General features: G+C 42.4%; 1 protein-coding gene across 2 annotated transcripts in view; it reads left to right on the forward strand.

Annotated features, from left to right (window-relative positions):
* The first annotated feature begins 937 nt into the window (after nucleotides 1-937).
* Nucleotides 938-20,257, forward strand: part of LOC126546955 (uncharacterized) — a 41,903-nt gene continuing 22,583 nt past the window's right edge. For both annotated transcript variants that reach the window (XM_050194683.2, XM_055062918.1), the window contains exons 1-2: nucleotides 938-1,813; nucleotides 15,657-16,210. In XM_050194683.2, the coding sequence (XP_050050640.1) occupies nucleotides 1,111-1,813; nucleotides 15,657-16,210 (1,257 nt within the window). In that variant the 5' untranslated portion in view covers nucleotides 938-1,110. The remainder of the gene's footprint in view (nucleotides 1,814-15,656; nucleotides 16,211-20,257) is intronic.

Below are 20,257 nucleotides of genomic sequence, written 5' to 3' on the forward strand. Positions count from 1 at the left end.
AAGCACCATCGCAGGCACTCGTAGCACTGCACTTGCTTCCCGTTCCCCGCGGCCTTCACGTTCTTCGGTTTCATCGCTAGGCCTACGTCCCTAGGTCCAACGGGCAAATTCGCCAGATCACTCGAGCAAAGCCGACCTTGACCGCTATTCCAAACAAAAATAAAAAATTAGCACTCCTTGCCCCATGTAAGAATACAACCATAGGGTGGCGCGGCGCCCTCTAGGGTTAAAATGCGCGCCTTAAAGGCTATGCTTTTGCTGGTTCAGTGCGACTGAACCGATTTCGGGAGCCAGAAATACGTCATAGATGTCGGGTTCACGGTGGTCGGGTTTCGGACACCACTAGAAAGGGTGCAATCTTTTCCTAGACAGTGCTAGACCAGTAGAGTTGACAGGATATTTGCAGGTCAAACGCACAAAGACACGGACTTCAAAAAGAAGACAATCAAGGCGCTTGTTATAAACTCCAGAGTTGACAGGTCGCGATGAAGCCGAGTCTTCCCAACGAGATGCAACAAGGAGGTTTATAAAAATAATTCTGGAGTGGAGATGGTGCCTTGAAAGTGAAGCCGGGCGCCGCCATCTGTCTGTGTCACTCGTTTTAGATCAAAATTGAACGTCTTGACAACTTGTTATGGGAGATCGCGATATAACGACTAAGCCAATGGCAATATTAAAGCCCGAAACAACAAGCTTTTATTTTTCAATCACTCGAGAATTTATGATCACAGAGCAAGAGTAGCTGCACTGCCACTATTCTTAGCCTATTTCAGCACGCCATTAATGATGAAGTAAGGGAAAGCGCTGGCTTCACCTTTGCTTGTAAAAATCTGCGGGAGTTGCCACTCCAGAATTTTTCGTAAAACCTCCTTGGACTCAACCACATGCAACGTCGAGTCAGCACCAGTCGCAACAAGACAATACAATCCACTTTGCGTTGGCGCCATCCAAAACTGTCACTTAGGTTGGTACTGCGCTGTACAAGCGTTGTCCGCTCTAATCTTTTGGTTACGTTCTTTTATTTAATTTATTTTTGAACACTAGCGTGATTTGAGTTTGTCAGGTGTATAGCCGCGTATGTTATGCAGGATAATTTGAGTCTTCAGCACGATGACGGAGATAAGCGACGAGTTGACGGGGCAGCCCTTCAGTCAAAATATTCGCGTGTACGTGAACGTCAAGACGGACGCATTTTGCACCGACCTCATCTTTCCTTTCGGGATTCCAGCTAACGGTGTTATTTCTGTGTTCGTGGGTGACTTTTCGGCTTCATACTCACGAGAATGCTGCGAGCATCCGGAAGCTGCAGAGAAAGTCATCAATCAGAAACTGGTTGTCATGTGCCGACCGCACCAGGGCAAGCCCACCTGTGTGCCTGTGCCCTGTCCCATGTCAAGCCAAGGCGACGATGTCACGGGAGAGTCGAATGAAACCACTGTTCCTGCGCAAGACTTCATGGAGCCCGTGTGGAAGGAAGCCAAGTCTACGAATGATAGATTGACAGTCAGCGCGGCTCACTTGAGGGTGCCCGGTACTGAGCTTGAAGAAAATGAACAAAACGACGGCTCTTTTGAGATGGATATTGAAGAGTTCACTGATGGCTCTCCAGTTTTGAGTGTAGGGGACGCTAATGCGTCAGTGTCACGGTCGGAGTCTCCAGATGACACCGAACTGCCACATATCATTGACGTTACTGCGCCGGCGTTTCACTTATTCTCTTCTTCAGAGGAGTCTGACGACGATTCACCCTGCCTAAAACAACGAAAACTTCGCCGCAGAGGAGGAGATGCAGCAGTGTCGAGCTCTGTGCAATGTTGGTAACAGTTCCCTTGTTATTTGCAGAAGTATTTGAATGCGAAACAGTATGTCTTTTGACATAGTGTTGATATTTCGCTAAGGATATAAGTGAAGCGAGTGATCGTGCTGAATTGGCATAATCTGCTTCTATTGTTCTAGTGAAGTGCTGCCTAACTAATAAGCTTTAGTTCACACTTACAGTTCACACTTTCCCTGCCATGAAGTAGAGCTTTCAGTTTTTGTCAGTTAAAAATTGAATACTTTGTTGTTTGTGGTAGCATTCTTGCTGCCTTTGGCTTATGAACTGTCGAATACACAAAAGTTAAACAGCATTGATACAATGGCAGAACACTTTGGTTGATTTACATCAAAGTTCAAAGCACACTCACATTGTGCTTCTGCCATGCAGTAAATTTCAATGTTTATTGAGTAGTTGACACATGTATCAAGTGACAATGTTTGAACAAGTAGCGCGTAAAGCACTTTTCAACACTATGCTGTGTTTATGTTTAGAATTAGCCACAAAAATGCATTAAGGTATATATTAGGCTGACACTGAGTAGCACTGCTTACTCTCACTACACATTCTTTAATAACACAAAAATACTGGTGTATACCAGGGTCCTTCAAGTTCCTTCAGAACTAGATTTTTGAACCATATAAACAGTTACATTACACCTATTTTCTCTCCAAGGACCTTCCAGGAAACAATGAAATAGTGGCGTTTCTAAAGTTTGTTTTTTGTGCGTAGAAATGGAAAAGTAGTTCTGAATGCGCTGTGATCAGTGTACTATTCCTGCCACCCATAGAAGTACAAACATTTCATACTGGCGCTCTTCTGCCAACATACTTTAATCATGTTGTCAGCTTTAAGGTCTGGAACACTACTGAGTTAAGGACTACTGGCACAAATGTTCGAGCATGTAGAATCTCTACCACACATTGCTTGTGCATAACAGAGTTACGCTTATAAGTATGCAGGTTGGGAACCACAAGATATTTTAAGTTGATACTAAATTTGTTCCAGAAATGCTGGACCTAGCATCATCAACATTATTGTGACGATCTGAAACAATAAAATTTGCTGATGTTATGTAGCAATAAGGCTAGGTATGGCAGTGTTGCTTATACATAATAACCAAGAGTACTGTGGGCATTTCCTCTGTCTGTTTGCTAGTGGCAGCCGCATCAATTGCAGACAAAGTGAGCCAATGTATCATGAGGCATCCACTTCCTTTGTATGAAATTGAAACTGCTTTGCAGAAACAAGTATTATGTTAAGCTCGTAGGTTCGAGTGCCTTAATTAACTATATCTTAATTAACTGTGCCTTAATTCACTTTGCCTTAATTAACACCAAAGGTAGTGGGTTTGACTCTCGACCTTCACAATGTCAATTGAAATCCAACATGGAGAGACCGGTTGGCCTATATCTCCATATTGGGGCATGGGTTCAACTGCCTTAATTAATTTGCCTTAACGCCAAGGGTTGGATTCCCACCAAGGTTGAGGGTTTGACTCTCGACCTCCACAATGTCAGTTGGAATCCAACTTGGAGATATGGCCAGCTTACCCATATCACCAAGTGGGTTCCACTCCCACCAAAGGTCGTGGGTTCGACTCTCGATATTCGTGATGGCAATTAGAATCCAACTTGGAGATATGGCTGGTTCATCCATATCTCCAAGTGGGTTCGACTCCCACCAAAGGTCATTTGTTCGACTCCCTATGAATTTTGGTGCCATAACGCCAGGCAGCGTAACACCAGATGTCGGATTTTTCATCCCATGAGCCATCTGAGGCTTTCACCTTAAGTTGAAAATGGTTCGAGTACTCCTTCAAGGCAGTCATGCGAGCTGTTTTGCAAGTGCTACCAGTCAGTGCCGTGGCTTCAGTAATAGCTTCTCTGAAGAGCTCTGAGCAAATGTGTGCTTCAAGTGAGGCAATACTTTTACCCCTCAAATTTTTTTAGGAAGGAATTAAGGGCTCTACATATAACATATTCGCCTGACTAAAGTCCACTGATTGCATATGCTTAAATATATTTTTAGTGGGTATGTGTTAATAAATAAACATTTTTGTTGTATAGATGCAGACTGCGCATGCTTTCATATTTCAAGGTAATTTATTACATTGGAGCAGGCTCTTTTATGAGTCAAAAACTGTGATTGTCATAAGGTCACATGCACACGTAGTATGCGTGGATATGGAGGGCAGCTTATGGGGATGTTCGTATATGGGTGGTGAGTTTATTTAGCATGAGCACATGTCCGGCTGTTGTCACTGGCTCTCATATCACCTGATTTACACAGCACCAAGGTGTTTAGTAAGTTCAGTATGTTCGACCTCCTCTTAGTCTGTTAGCCTTAGTGACAGGGATTTCAATGCAGTTTATGGTGTATTTTTACATATCCTGATCAGTCTCTAGGTTACTATGCTATTGTGAAAAAGGCAATGCATATGTTGGATGCAAAGCATCTGGGGAAAACTTTTGAAGCCGAAAATTGGGGGAGGGAGGGGGGACTTTGAACACCACATGTAGAAAATAGCATGAAAATACAGTGTATGAGGCTACGTCTTTTCTTGTTCTTTTTTTCATTGCATGTTTGTTTAATGAACTTGAAGGTACCAATAGCAGTTCCCAATGCATCTAGAGAACTATAATTGCTATTCACATAACCATATTAAACCCTGGATTGTAGTTTAATGTAGTAGTAGTATTTGAGTCTCAAGCTGGATTCTGTTTAGGTGAGCATTAGAAGGGAGAGAGGGCAGGAGATAAATGTTATTAATTTCATGATGGTTACGGTAGCCACTCTTGACAGGAGTTATCCATAGATGGAGTGGGTGAGGTGTTAGGTTTAGAGGTATGAGGGCTAAACATTAGATGGTCTCATGGACCTCCTTGACTTTTTCTAGCAGCCACTTTGGGTGTTACAATTTAGATGGTCAGATGGAAGTCGCAGAGGCTGGTTCTTGATGAGCCTGTGTCTGAGCTGAGCAGTGGCCATGCAATCCTATTAAGTGGGATGGGTGCCTTCTGAAGTATGCATTTTGCATTTAGAACAGTGACCTATCTCAAGTACACAGAGTGTCTGTGCTGAAAATGCAGCTGTAGAGCTGGTGTGTGGGCCATAACCATCCTTAGCCACTTCAGCATCATTGTTTGCCGATGACATAATCCCTCTAAAATTTTGTGGTCTTTGATTTGAAGAAGGTTTCACAGGGCCACTTTCTATTCTTGTTTTCTTTGGGCTTATCTTTCGCATTGATCTGTTAGGTTGTTCTCTTCTTGTAGCTACATGAGTTACATGAATGCGCTATGTCAATGAGAGCAGCCAGTCTAAATGACCTGAAAAAAAAAAAAGCATTGTTGGTATGTGATTTATGAGTGCCCTTTCTACAGAAATGTTTGACAAAACTTATTGCAGTGTCTGGATACCTCTTGTATCGGGAGGCCACCTCTCAATTAAACACTCAAGAAAAACTTAGTCAGCTTGTAATAGTGTTCATTTAATCATAATTTAATACCTTCACGGCTTTGGTTTCGATATGTTGTGAAACAACGTACATTATTTGATCTTTTATCTGATTTCTAGTTTCATTCTTTATGCAACTTAGCACCCTCTGAATGTGGCTGTGGGGATGGAAGGGAGGGAGCATTCACATGCAGAGCTTTGTTCCAGGTTTCAATCATGGGAAGCACTAGAAGAATACAGAAAGTGGCAGTCTTGGCTGCCTAATTACGAGCCATTTCTGATCATTAGAGACCGGATTTTCAGGCACCAAAAATGTGTGATTTAGATGGCTAAAACAGGCACTTGAATCGGGACTCATTTTAAGCACAATGGGGGTTGAAATAGTATGCACGGTAAATTGGCCACAAGCCATGACCTCTTCTATATATTGAATGTACGTAAGCCATTTTCATAGTAAGGAAACTGATGTAGCATTCAGTTGTGAAGTTTAAAGGTCAACTGCAATGAAATTTTGGACTATGTAGGAAGCCTAGTTTAAGATAGTGTAGATATAAAGGAGCCTCCATGCAAAATTTTACATTTGAAATATGTGAAAGTATTACGAAAAGCTTGCAAAAATAGCCGCTTGTGCTACCGAAACTAAAGAAAAGAACAAGAATGCCGCCATTACCACTCGCTCAAAGTGGCTCATCACCTAAAATGTGCGGCTGCATGGCATGACCTCAGATTTTAGAAGCCGCCCGCGGCTGCTTACAGCTCGTTGAAGATCTCAGAGGCAACCTGCTGGGACTTTCATCACAGCCGCTAACCACCAGGTGTACACATTGTCTGCTTAGGTGCGGTTTTCAGGCTGCGAATAAAAAAATTATGCAATTATCAGCCCTGCAGCTTTATCAGGATTGTTTGAGTATTGTAGGCTACTTATTGACAATAGATTCAGCCAAAGGGAAATTTTTTTGCTGTTTACCTTTAAAGGCCACAACCATATCTAGCCATCACTTCACAGGTCTTTGTTGGGTACATGAGAGGCTGCTTTTTGTCACGTCACATACTGCAGCCAACACTTTTTGAACATATAAAAACATTGCTGATCTGTAGACGAGGCTTGTGTGAACATGTAAGCCAAATATTAGTGCACTGCATGCTCCAGCGACTATACCATCTCAGGCCAAAAACAGTAAAAAATAGCTTGCTCTCTCCTTTGCGATTTCGTTAGCAGCTTCATCGCAAGCAGGAGCAAGCGCACCCAATAGATATTGTTGGATTTCTTGATGGCGAGAACATTATCAGTAATACTATTATTGCTAACTTTGAGTTAAATAAATGAGAAATTTATGTCTGGGATGTCAAAAATACCGGTAAAGTATTAATCTTTGCACCTCCAGTCTACACATAACAGCTATGCATAGCCACGTTTGCTGCGCTTGGCCTCCGATATCGTACCGGTGTGCTGCATAGCGCAGATACCTCAACTGCCACGGGGTGCTGCAACAAGCCTTCTTGCCGGTGAGATGCTCTAACAACCACTTACTCTGATTGGTCTCTGGGTGGTGTAGTTCCAGGCGAGTGCCGACGCGAAGCAGCCCAAGCGCCCACCTCGCATTGAGAGAGCGCCGTATGCACCTGAACCAGAAGTAGCATCATAAAAACAAAAAATGAGAAGAAATAAATAAAAAAAGATAAAATGAAAATGCCCAACTCTTGGGTGGAGCCTTGAGCCCTTGCCATCTCCCCTGTGTAGCTTCCAGCGTGCTAGTGGAGATGAAAGGACAGAGAGAGCCGGGTATCGGTGGGATAACTACCTCAAATGCTGCGGGATAACTACCTCAAATGCTGCTTATCCTTTCAAAATTTGAAATGTTTTTGCAGCAGGAGATACATGAGGCGGCATCCTTTAATACAGTAAAACCTCGTTAATACATAGTTGGGGGGGAATATGAATCCAGGTATGCACTAAGTGATGTACTAATTAACTGATAATGGCAGATGAGCAGCTATAGATTTACTGAACCAAGCGACATTTTAAATTTTAACTGAAAAACACTTGCTGACAAGTTTTATTTGTGAGCAGGCAGCAAAAAATCTCATTTGTACTTGTCGCCCTGGTGGCCTTGCATCGGCAATGGCATCCACAAACTCAGCAAGGCCGTCAGCCAGTTTCTCCATCATGCTCCACTTCTCTGCGAACACCCTCATGATGGTCAACACACTAGCCGCATCGGATATGGAAGGGATCATCCATGTTGTCATCCATGAGGATGACATGGAAGCCCTAGAAGCTATAGGAGTAGGAAAAACATCATGACTGATGTTTTGGTGTCACTATCGGTGGCAATTGCAGTCTGGGAAAGGTCCATGCTCTGCAATGTCTGTCGCTATCTGTGGTCTGCGCATGACATTTTGCCGATTCCACGCTTGTAGAACTGAAAAATGGAGTGACTACTATGTGCTAACCGTTTGATATGCGTTAAGTGACTACATCTTAAGCGGTCAGTCAGCCCAATAAATGAAAAATTAAATTATGGGGTTTTACGTGCCAAAACCACTTTGATTATGAGCCATGCCGTAGTGGAGGACTCAGGTAATTTCGACCACCTGGGGTTCTTTAATGTGCACCTAAGTCTAAGCACACGGGTGTTTTCGCATTTCGCCCCCATTGAAATGTGGGCGCCGTGGCCGGTATTCGAACCCGCAACCTCGTGCTCAGCAGCCCAACACCATAGCCACTGAGCAACCACGGCGGGGGTAGCGGTCAGCCAATACATTAGGTTCTATGGTAATAGGGCAGGGGATTCATTGCAGCTATGTTTAAGCTGGAATTGCCTATTAAGCGGGTACATATTAGTGAAGTTTTACTGTAGTGTGATCATTCTATGATTAGTTATAAAAGTGTCTTACTGCATTTTTTTTTGTATACAATGAGCAAATATTGTATACTTAATATTTAAACTTCCCTCCTAACAGTGGTAAGCCATGAGAAATGCAATGTACATCAGGAAAGCTGCTAAATGGTTAATGAGAGAAGCTAAACTCCATGCCTAATAGATTGAACCCAACGAATTTCCCAGTTAGAAAAGAAGTGTTGAATAGTGCACGTTAACAAATCTTTGCAAAAGTTATAACACATGGTTATCATCTCTAGGCTTTGGGGTGCAAGGTTGTGCCTATTCTCACACCGAGTAATCTTGTAGGCTGAAAAGGAGTGATCAACATCGACAGAGGTGAATGAAGTGTTTTTGTATTTCTGTAGGTTTGGCAACTTCAAACACTTTGGGATTCTTGAGTGCTCGCCTGTAAGAACCTCCAACATTTCTCCGAGCTGAAAAAACAAAACGCGTTTCTAGTTTAAGACCGACTGCAAGTTTGCACAAAATTTTTCGATAGCTGCCGTCACACACGTGAGATAGATTAAACTTTTGCTATGGCGTGTAGCTATGTCACAATTCGAGAACTGTTTACAAGAACCCTCCCTAAGCACTTTTAGTATATCGCTGCGACCTTACTTTTCGCAAGGGATTTATCTTTTTATCACAGAGGAGTATGTATCTCCCTACATGCACTTATTTAAAATAAAAAGAGCCGAGGAAGGCAGATTTTATTGCTTAGCCATTGCAGAGTTTAGATACGCTGCCATCATCTGGGCTGGTATTTTGTAGTGGTGCCTTCTGCAATGGTAATGCCTTTCAGCACTTTTAACATTCGGGAGTGATCATGGTGGAGGCTCTGCACAAGGTGGAGTATTACTTGACCACTCGCGAATGTGAAAAGCACCGAAAGGCATTAGTATTGGCGAAAGGTATTGCTACAAAATCGCTGCTCTGGTATGTCCGTGCAACCACAAAACGAGCAGTCACAAAATAAAGGGATCGTGTGACTGCTGTCAACAGTACTTCCAGCAGACCTCTCAGGCTTCTGCCTAACGCATGCACTGCGCAATCTGCAGTCTTTATGAGCTAAATTCTGCTCTACATCTTTCTCAAAACGCTGTGCGTTTCTCTCTCAAATCCTCACCTACAGCATAACATGGAGTTGTGTGTCTGTTGCTGAAGGAGGAGACTTTTGGTGATCTTTTTTTTCTTGCAGTGCCTGCAAAAGCTCGACAAGTGTTGACAACACAAGTGTTTATTTGCCGAGTCACATTGCCAGATGTGTTGCCGCTGGCAAGTGTCTTCCAATGCTGCCAGGTCTCGTGAAATGAAGTAACCGAATGTGCTTTTGAAACAAAAATGGCACCTCCTAAAAGTGTTTCCAGGTACTAAAAGCAAAAATAGGCATTTATAGGCACAATAAAGTGAGTAATAAACTACTTATTAACCCATAATTCGTGCACATACACCAAAAGGAGGGGCCCTGATGTGTGGGAACAGATAGGCATTTACCTACGATCTGGTCGCTACTGATCATTATCTGGCAGCAGTGTGAGTCATGGGTGCGATACTGTCAAATCAGTGTGCCCCTCTTTCGCATTATATGACCCCACACATGCCTCAACAGAGCGTGCAAAAAATTCAGTCCATCAGAACAGAATGGCTGTCATCCATGAATTCAAGAAAGTGTCAGCCCTGAGATTGTAAGAATAAAGTGGGGCATTATCTCATTATTTCTTGCATAGTTGTAAAAAAAAGGGGGGGTCTAAGAGTGTATGAATAGAGTGTAGTGTTGAACCTGACTGCTTCCATAACAAACAAGCCTGGGGTGCTTCTTAAAAAGAAGGTGCACTCATTCATGTAAATATAAGTCTGTATCAGGTTATGTGTAGAACCAATTGCTTTTTTTACCCTAAATGTATGCAGCTGTGAAGCTCTAGGGCATATGTGTCAGGTTTTTATTCTATTGTGCTTGCCGCTACATTTGAAAGAAATGAATCAATACATATTTCTGTGCTGATCCTTGATATACAAAACACTTTCAAAGCACATTCTGGATACTAAAAACTACTGATGTGCTTCATGAGGACTACAGAATAAGATAGACAGGAGTGCCAACTCCACCGCCAAGCAGCGGATTTGCTCTGGACAAATCGTGAAACATAGATGCTGGGCTTCTTGTTGGCTCTTTGTTCTCTTCCTCCACTTCCTAGTGTTAGCACATGCTTTCTCCTCTCCTTCCGAGCGCAGACAACTACTCTCCTCGAGCAGCGCCATCTGGTAAGGTGCGTGGAAACCATTTCCACAGCTTGCTTCTGGAGAATGGCGGCAGCAGCAGCGCGGAGCTGCTGGGGCGGCGCACGACGAGCTTGTCATCTGCTAGAAACTCGGGCCCTCGGCATCTCGATTCAACAGCAATCAAACACAAAATTATATGTGCACAAATAAAAAAAATGCAAATGAACACATGTCCATGCCTTTTGTGCACGTATGCAAAGCATTTGTACTTGTCCCTAGAGAAAGCACACAAAAAATTAAGTTGTACCAAAAGGCATAGGAGAAGTACATGCTTTTCACATCCGGACGTCTGTGCAGAAGTGAAGGTTATGTGCTACATACTTTTTGTGTTTGGCACTTTGTTTAATATGTGTATGTGTAATGATGCCCAATAGAATAAGGCATGTTGGTACTCGTGCTTGATAAGTTGGAAGACCAGAACAGTAATTGATGTAGTGTTTTTTGCCCCACTATAAATCTGGATATGGCAAAGGACGGGAGTTTTTTCTCTTCACAGCATTATCTGATCTGCAGCTGCTGCAGCAATGGTGACAGAAAATTTCTGAAAGTAACTACTTAAAGCAAAAGACAAAATATGTATGCGAAATTTCTAGTAGCACCTGATTTTTGCTAAGTACTGCTGTGAGCATAAAAGGGAATGTCCTATTAGAGGTAAAAAAAAGTGCCTTGATCGACTTTGAAAAGGAGTCATTTCTAGGATTGTCAATAGAAGCCAGGCGCAACTGATGCTGAACACCAAGAGCAACCAAAGATGCTGATGTGGAAAGGCCAAAGGCGAACAATTTGCCTACAACTGCACACACTCTACATTCGTTCCCATATTCAGGCACATGCCATAATGGGTACTCTAAGCCATGCCTTCAAGAAGATTATCCCCACGATTTGTAGACTGGATGCTACAGGGATCTGTTCAGCGAAGAGAATGGTTTGAGTATGCCTTGCAATGGTGATTTTGCTGAAGAAAGTGGTACAAGCAGCACCACAGCATGGAATGACAACAGGGCAAACTCTATGAACGCAAGTCAAAGTTCACTTTTGCCGCAACAATTTGTGCATCCGCAAAGAGTCTAGGATGGAACCGCCACAATATATGGATAGAACTAGGTTATACGAAAAGCATAGTGAGAAAAGCAAGCAAAGCGTCTGTCTACTTGAATGATGCTCAGATAAAATTCGCAGTAAAAGGCACCCTTGCCCTAAAAGCTTGTTTTCACTGTCTTCTGACAGGGAAAACAAGCTTGACACTGCACAGGCTACCATTGTATTCCCCCTCCCCCATTTTCTGGTTTTCTTTTTCATTCGTAGTCTTCCTATTTCGTTAATTTTTTTTTTTTCGTTCCTGTGCCTAGCACATTTCCATGTACCCTCCCTTAATTAAGTCGGCGCTCTTTGGCCACTACTGGCCTTTGCGCCAATAAACTCCGATCATCATCATCATCCCTTAAGGCCTGGGCATGGAGCCTGTAAGGTGTAATGCAAGTAAATAAAATTAAATGACATGTTTAATCTTCTAACGTCTCTCCGCGAACCGTGGTATCTATGTGCGCTACTGGTGTCGGGGCATGCACTGAGCAGACGACTCAGCGAATGCACAAGGAGGTGTGGGAGCATGGCCAAGCACGGCCGTGTGCCATTGCTATAGCAACGGCAGAGAGACCCAAGGTTGGCGCAGCCACACGCCCATTCTATCAGTTGATTGGAGCAGCCTCCTCGCTCCACATTTTTCTGCCATGCGTAGCGTTGTCTGTCAACTGTGATGTGAACCGGCAACAGGCGTTTCAGGATCTGTCTCTTCCAGACAAGCGGAGTCAGCGTTCCTTTCTGTTCTTCTCTGTGATGACAACTAGGGATAGAAGATACTAAACTTCATCTTGTAATGCTACTAGCAATGTATCTTTGATAGTGCCCATCCCCGATCTTTGCATGCTGGTGAAACGTAAGGGAAGCAGGGGTGTTGGGTTTTATCTCTGTTCAGTAGGAATGGGTTCAGCCTAATAGGAGCAACAGTACTTTAGTTGAAATTTACATTTAAAAGTAGAACATAACCATTTAAGAGTGAGGCCTGCCATTAAAAAACCCTGTTTTTCCCAAATTCTTACTGCAGATATTTCTCACTTGAAAAGACATAAAAACAAGAAATAGAAAGCCCAGTATTATGACTTCCATAAAAGAACTGTAGGACACACCTGTGAACCCACTTCTTGCTGCTCTTATTGAGTAATTAAGTCATTTATCGAGAATGTGTTGTTCATAAGTGTGTGCATCAGCAAGCGCAGTGTGGCCTGTCTCTATGTTTAAGTGTAAAAACGATTTGTCAATTGTTTGTGATTTCACACATTAAGAAAGCTAGCACCTTGTAGTTGCAGTTGTGAGAACACAAGTTCATTAAAGAGGCCGTGCAACACCTTTTATGAAAAGTCTAAAGTCTGTCTGGTAGCTGCAGCATCACCTCACGAATATTTTGGAACAAAAACCTTGAATGTGCCTGGCGTTAACAGCATTATCAGCGTTCAAATGCTGATGCACCCTCGTCCTCGTGGCCTTCCCCTTCCTTTTATCATTACCACTGCGCTCAAAGCTTTAGGCACATGGAAAAATGTGCATCGTGTTCCACCAATCATTCTACTGTGTGTTGGTATTGACACGAACTCTTCTTGGGTCTCCTGATCTGAGAGACTATAGCATTGCATGCCCACTAGCGTTTGGCATTTTATCTTAAAAGGCCCGATTTTTAGAGCTCTTCTTTGATTGTCATATTGACGCCAGATATTTTACAGTTTTTGTTTGCATCTAGCTTAGGGCAAAACAGATTTTAAGAAAGATACAAGTACAGTTACTGAGCCATTTTTCATAGCCTGATTTTTCAGACCCGTCGATTATACAGACCTATCCGTGCAGCAGCAAGACAAACTTATAGAACCAATGTACAACGTTAACCAAATCTTCCACTACCGTTACATGAATATTTCATTAATAAACCATAGACATTTCTATTTGTCTATCATTCTTATCACTCTTGCTGACACTTTATAGCAGGGCACCTGTTCATAGCATCCTCACAAAGCAAAGTCTGAAAATTTTTAATAGACAGTGTATTGAGTAGTCAAACAATCTTTAGTATTCTTCACCAAATTTTAGTCTGTTTTTCTTTGGCTTCTATTATAGTATTCTTTTTTTTATTTCAGGATTCGCAGCTCTGGTATTGTAACAAGGGACATATAGCACACTAATGAGATGTTATGAAGACGTCTGCATGTGTAGTTAAATTAACAAAGACTAGAGGGAGAAAACGACATGACAGATTATTGTAGTAGTGATTTAACACAAGAGATTTGCCCTGTGGTAAAGGACTTCGGGCAAATGTGTCTGCTGTAGCATCGGTAATGTCGTATAGTTCTGTGCACCCACTGTAGTAGCCCAGGGGCTATGGCGTTGCGCTACTTAGCTCGAGGTCATGAGTGCAATCCTAGCTGCGGTGGCAACATTCCGGTTGTTCCATTCCGGTGGCTGCATTCTGTCGAGGGTGGAATGTAACAATGCTCTTGCACCGTGCATTGGGTGCATGGTAAAACACCCCAGGTGGTCCGGAGTTCCCCTCTACAACATGCCTCATTAATCGGATCGTGGTTTTGGTGCATAATTCTTCAGAATTAATTTCTTTTGTATTTTTCTGTCCAATCATGTGCTGCCACTGCCTCACCATTGATGCATTTCCTCTGCATTTGGTTCTGCCAGAGGCACTACTACTAGTACTTAGCTATGACGTTAAAAAAACAGAATGGCAAATGGGCTGTTACTTTTATCGTTATATATCAGTATGCATGAAAAGTGGCAGGGATTTCGTGAAGTTGAAGGAAACGGGAGGTGTCTTGAACAGTGTTGTAAGCTCAATGCTGCCAGCATTGAGCTGCCGGTAGAGTCGCTAGCAACCGCTCGTCCTGTTCGCTCCTTCGTCTTACGTCCTGTCTGAAGTTGCAGTTCTTTTCCTCTTTAAACAGAACTAATATTAAGCTGAGATGTTTGTGATGGCATTGTCTGGCGACTAAGCAAGTTTATTTACCAAGCTCAAAAACATGTTGCAGGTCTCCTAGCATGTTACGTGTTCTTGTGACATGGTATCAGAGGAATGTGTGCATTATTGAATTGCACTGTATGTATTGAGTCATTTGATAAGATATAAGCACGCTTTGCCCAGAGCGTAAAGTTTTGTGGTCCTCTGAAACTGCTGCCACTATCTGATATGCCAGAACAGTGACAAAGTCTCATTTCTAAAACCTTATTTTTAGTGTCCTCAGTAATGCTTGACTCTGAGATGTAGGAATTTTCTAATATTGCAAAATACAAGCATAAAAGAATATACCACTAAATTATTGGGGATTTTTTTACTTAGAACAGATTTATTTTAGATCACCTGTGACAGATACTGCTGCTCTACCTTTCCAAGTGACTCTTTCGAAGCGGCAAAAATTATCTGTATGAGAAGTCGCAGTGTACAGGTACCTATTAAAAAAATTCACTGATTAACTTTCTAATTATTTGATTTAGTGCTTAGGGAACATATCGCAAATGCATTATCAGAGCTGAAGGGCACGGAAGTCATGTTTGCTTAGCAGAAATTCTAAGGCTAGCACCACTGTCGAGATTCCCGTCCTTAAAGCAGGCTATGAAATACATCGCTGTTTCAGTTAACAGTTTCCCACAAGTGTCCCTCTTGCAGTTCAGGACGATCTAGAGTGCCAATGAATTTCTTTACCAGATTTTAAGGATGGATTAGCTCGAAGTAGTGCTAATCTTAAAATTTTTGGTAAGCAGACAGGACTTCACTACTGCTCAGCTTGAATTTCGCTATTCCATGTGCCTGAAAGGGAATAATTAAAAAGGTAATTAGTGAATTTTCATTATCTATTTGGAGATGCAATTTGTTGTGAAGTAATGTCTGCCCCTTCAGGTGATCGACTTGAATAGGCTGAATTGGACTGTATGCTCCAAGTGATTTTTAAACAGTCTGTTCAAACTGGAAAAAAAAGAAAAACGGTGTACTAGTGCACACACTGCCTGTGTGTGCCCAGTATGTTCCTTCATGTTTCAATTTTTGTTCTTTCTTTTTTTCGGTTTGGAAGTTTTTTATGCCAGACATGAACCACCTACCTAGCTGAAGCTGCTCCTACTGCTGAGGTCCTATGTTGAACTTATGTTGTGTAAACACCATCATGCAGCCTCCATTCGCAAGCCATTGGGTGACTACGAAGTGGACGAATTCGTTTGCGCTATCTGCAACAAGAGCTTTCCAACGCGGCCACGTTGTCAGCACCATGTGTGGAGCCACCTTCACCCGGCAGACAGCATCCTCAAGTCCTTCAAGTGTCCAGCATGCATTAAGGCTTTCTCCAGCCGTTGGGCACTGCGTTTCCATTACAAGGCAAAGCACCTGGGCGGCAAGCATGTGTGCTCACATTGCGACGTGGGTTTTGATACCTCTACAGCGCTGTCCCTACATGTGCGTCGCATGCACACTCTCTGCCTTTGTGTGTACACATGCGAGTATTGCCTGCACATGTTCGAGCGACGTTCCGCTTATAACATGCATGTGGCTAGCAAGCATGAAGATGGGACAGTCACGATGCTAAGCCGCTTCCCTGAAGTTGAACTTCGCTGCTCCCATTGCCCCAGCTTCATCACATCTTCCGACTTGGTACTCACTCGGCACCTACAAAGCATGCACCCCGAGGTCGAGGCATTTGGTTGCAGGATGTGCTCACTCGTGTTCCAGGTTCGTATAAAATGGTGGAATTAAATAAAAAAAAGTGCTTTTAAGTGGGATACAGATGAAAGACAATAAGGGTGGGCAAACAGTAGTGTTTGAGACCAACTCGAACATGAATGGAATAGTGCTAGAAATGAATTGATTCAATTATAAAATATTTTTCTAATAGCTTGCAAAGAATGTATACCCTTCTCAACATTATATCAAGCACGTTTTACATCCTGGTATCCACAACATTTGAAAGATTGCCATTACACTGCACATTATAAAACATACTTTATTAAAAGTACAAAGGGAGCTTTAGGAATAGGCAGTTTGTTTGCAAACTCAACGCACCTGGAAGCGTACGCAGTCATGCATTATCATACTTATAAAGTTTAAGAGTAACCCTGTGGGCCAGTTAACATTTTTGTATGCCTTCATGACCAAACCAAAAATGCAAATGCATATTATCTGCGGTGGTGACAGAGCACAAAAAAACTTTTTCTCTAGTACGAATGGTTGCACAGATGGTGCCTTTATTGTATCAAGTATATTGCAATAAAACATATTCAGGCTTCATCTGATGAGAAGACATAGGTGCTGCATCTCTAAATAGTACAAAACAATATCCACTGCTGAATGCCATGTTTAAAGAAATTTTTTTTTTTTTTGTGATTGATCATTATTCTGCTGGAAAAGTTGGCTTCATGAGCAACTTAGCTTGCTTTAGTACGTTATGTTCACTCTGGATGGCATGAAAGTCATTGCATTTTTGCTTTGATTTCATGTTTTAATGCGCACAATGATGTTATGTATTAAAAAAACTATTAGAAAATTATTTAGATTTTCGAACAATTACTATTTGATTAGAGGATCGGATTAAATACAATAAATACAATATTCGATTTGTTATTAAAATGTTTTCAAGTATTCGCACATGTGTTTGTAGCACCTTTCCGTTTAGCATAGGGGACCTGTTTACTGATATCTCATTGTCTGTTCCGCGTTTTCTTCTTGAGGTGCCAACCAAGAAGCATATGTGAAGGGAAAGCGTGGTGTGCTAGTAGGTGGACCCTACGCAGTTGTTTTTGGTCAATGAAAAACAGTTTTAAATATCAGTTCTGTAGATGAAAAATCTAAGAAGTTGTTCAGGTAAACAATAAACAGAACGTTTTCTTTATGTGCTATGAACAATGATGGTAGTGCTATGCCAATTGTGCCAAACTGTGCTGTGAAGGAAGTGCGTCTAAATGCTGCACCAAATTGTCACTTATTGCATGTATTACGTCACATCTGCCCCGGAACTCGCCTTCTCTGATTATGCTAGCTGAAAAAATAAAGAATTAAGAAAAAAATGTGTTCAACTTTGTTGGCCCTGAAGTGTATGAGCATAACTTAGGGTCCGGGACCCCCCTCCCTTTCTGAATCCACCAGTATCTGTGAAGAACACAGCAACGCTGTGGGGAAAGCCGAATAATCGGAGCCGGTGCAAAAAATCGATCAGCTGTGGGCAAACTGCAATAGCACCAATACTTCGTCTAGTTGGCTGAAATACATGTTTTTTCATTTATTTTAACACGATAGTGTTAATGGCCCCGTGTCACAGAAAATCCGGTGATGGTGCTGCCGCCGGCATCTTTGGCCGAGAAAATCACTTCAAACCACGCATCCCAATCCACGCACGCCCTCCGCGTGCCACATAGGTGTTACTGAACTCATTGCATTTCTCAACGTAAATTGTGTCATAAAACTTGTCAAGCACAACTTGCACACAACCTACAGACATGATAGCGTGGGATTGCAATTTGAATATAAGGGAAAACATAATTGTGTTGCGTGGAGACTCAAACACAAAGACCTTTTAACACGGTAGTGTTTTCTAGCTGCAGTTTGAGGTCTTAATAAGAGCAAAGCAGCTCGCTTGGTTCCTTGCAACACCAAAAAAAGAAAAAAAAGAAGAACCACAAAGCTCACCTTCGTGCTCGTATAGCACGAAGTATAGCGTCATTATTCCGCTAACTGCACGCGGAAATTTCTGTTTACACCAGAGCAATAAGTTACTGCTCCAAAGCAATGTTTCCTTGCTCCAAACAGCAAATTTTCTTCTCAAAAAGCATGCATTTCATCTCCGAACGGTACCCGCCGCGGTTTCTTAGTGGCCATGATGTTGGGCTGCAAGCACGAGGTCGCGAGATCGAATCCCAGCCACGGCGGCTGCATTTCGATGGGAGCAGAACGCGAAAACATCTGTTTACTTAGATTCAGGTGCATGTTAAAGAACCACAGGTGGTCCAAATTTCCGGAGTCTCCCACTGTGGCATGCCTCATAATCGGATTGTGCTTCTGGCGCGTAAAACCCCGTGAGTTAGCTCTGAACTGCGATTTTTCCTGCTTCAAAAACTGCTCCAAAATACCAAGTGCCGCTTCCATTTCTGTATAAAGAAAACATTATGGCCTCTATTTCCCACCAAATGGCGATATCATGATCGTGGTTTTGCCAGAAAAGTCTGGCTTCCTGAGCAATGCAGCTATATATGTATGTAGTATGTACAATACAAAGAAAAACAGCATCCAGTTGTTTGCTCTCTTAGGGTAGTAGTACAGGCTGTTACAAGCACCGTAAATAACAAAAGTTTACTGCAGTGCAGTGAAAGTGGAGGTACACTGTAACATTTGTCACTGCTTTTGGTGAATATAATAAGCTTCACAAATTTCACGAGTGAGCTGCCCATGGTGCCAACCTAAATTTTGCATTTTTTAACCTAGGTATTGTATTGGTCAAACTGGCCAATGCATAAATAACAGTCTTGGGGAACATGCACACTTGCTCAAGAGATCTGTTGTGAATCACTTTTCAGAACTCTAAAAAATGTTGTTCTGAACTAATGTTTAAACAGTATGCAGCAATACCCCAGCATCACACTCGTGAAAATTCAGAAGCCTGTCATATTAATCAAAAGCAGTAACTTGTCTTGCAGTGGAGCTTACCTTTTGCTGCACTGCAGTAACATTTTTATTTTTATGGAGCATGTGACAGCTCACCCTACAACAGCGACGACATAGCTGTTGTTTTCCTATGTACTGTATGTGCTTCTTATATAATACCTATTCTTTCTTAGTTTGAATACATTTTGAAGGAATTGCATATGACACTTTATCAGGGGTATTTATGGAAGAAGTGTAAATTGCCTACATGAGGAATTTGAATGTCCAGGTAGCTAAAGAAAAATACTCGTAAATTAACCGTCTAATTATTCACATTAGGACATGTGTTACTATTGCAGAATTGAAGCCGAGCAACATAGAATTCATGTTTATCAGAAATCCTAAGACTAGCACCACTTTCGAGATATACAACCTTAAAGTGTGCTAAAAAATATTGATATGTGTAATCAATTGAATGCGCGATGTGAATTGTGTAGTAAGTTCTGTGTAGTACGTGGTTGTCCTCGGAGAGCCGCAGTGCTCTTAGCCAGTGGACTCATGGCGACACCTTGCGGTGGCCGCGGTATCTACGCCATGTAGCCGACCGCAGCTTGATGTCAGCTATCGGCCAATAGCAGCCGTCTAAGGAAATGACAAAGTAGTGCGTCCAGAAGAGAGTGAGCGCAAGACCTCCTGTTGAAAAGAAAGTGTTTGAGAGAAAAGTGACTTCGCGATCCACTTGTGAGCTCCGTGCACCATGTACGGCAGCAAAACTTGGCTGAGATGTTCACAGCAGTGTATGCTACCTGCGGACTATGTTATTTCACCAAAGCCGTGGGGTGGTTCAGGGCTCCTTTGAGGGCTGTGTGCGTCTTTCTTATCTTCGTCATGTTTGTGCTGTTCATTCTTGATTCTGCAGTGCATGTCAAACCCTGCACAACATTCTTCTGAAATTCTGAAGTCTGTTTGTTGCTTTATGTCTGTTCCTCTTAGTACTTTGAGTGAACTAATTTCCTTTGTAAGTGTTATAGCATTCCTCTTGTGATGACAATGCAAACTACACAAAACTTACTCCTCAGACTTAGAGTTACATGGTGTCAACTTCAGTTTGAAGGATGTGCTTTTATTCTGGAGAGAGAGAAAACG

This window comes from Dermacentor andersoni, chromosome 1 (genome assembly GCF_023375885.2).
Source record: "Dermacentor andersoni chromosome 1, qqDerAnde1_hic_scaffold, whole genome shotgun sequence".
Taxonomy (NCBI): domain Eukaryota; kingdom Metazoa; phylum Arthropoda; class Arachnida; order Ixodida; family Ixodidae; genus Dermacentor; species Dermacentor andersoni.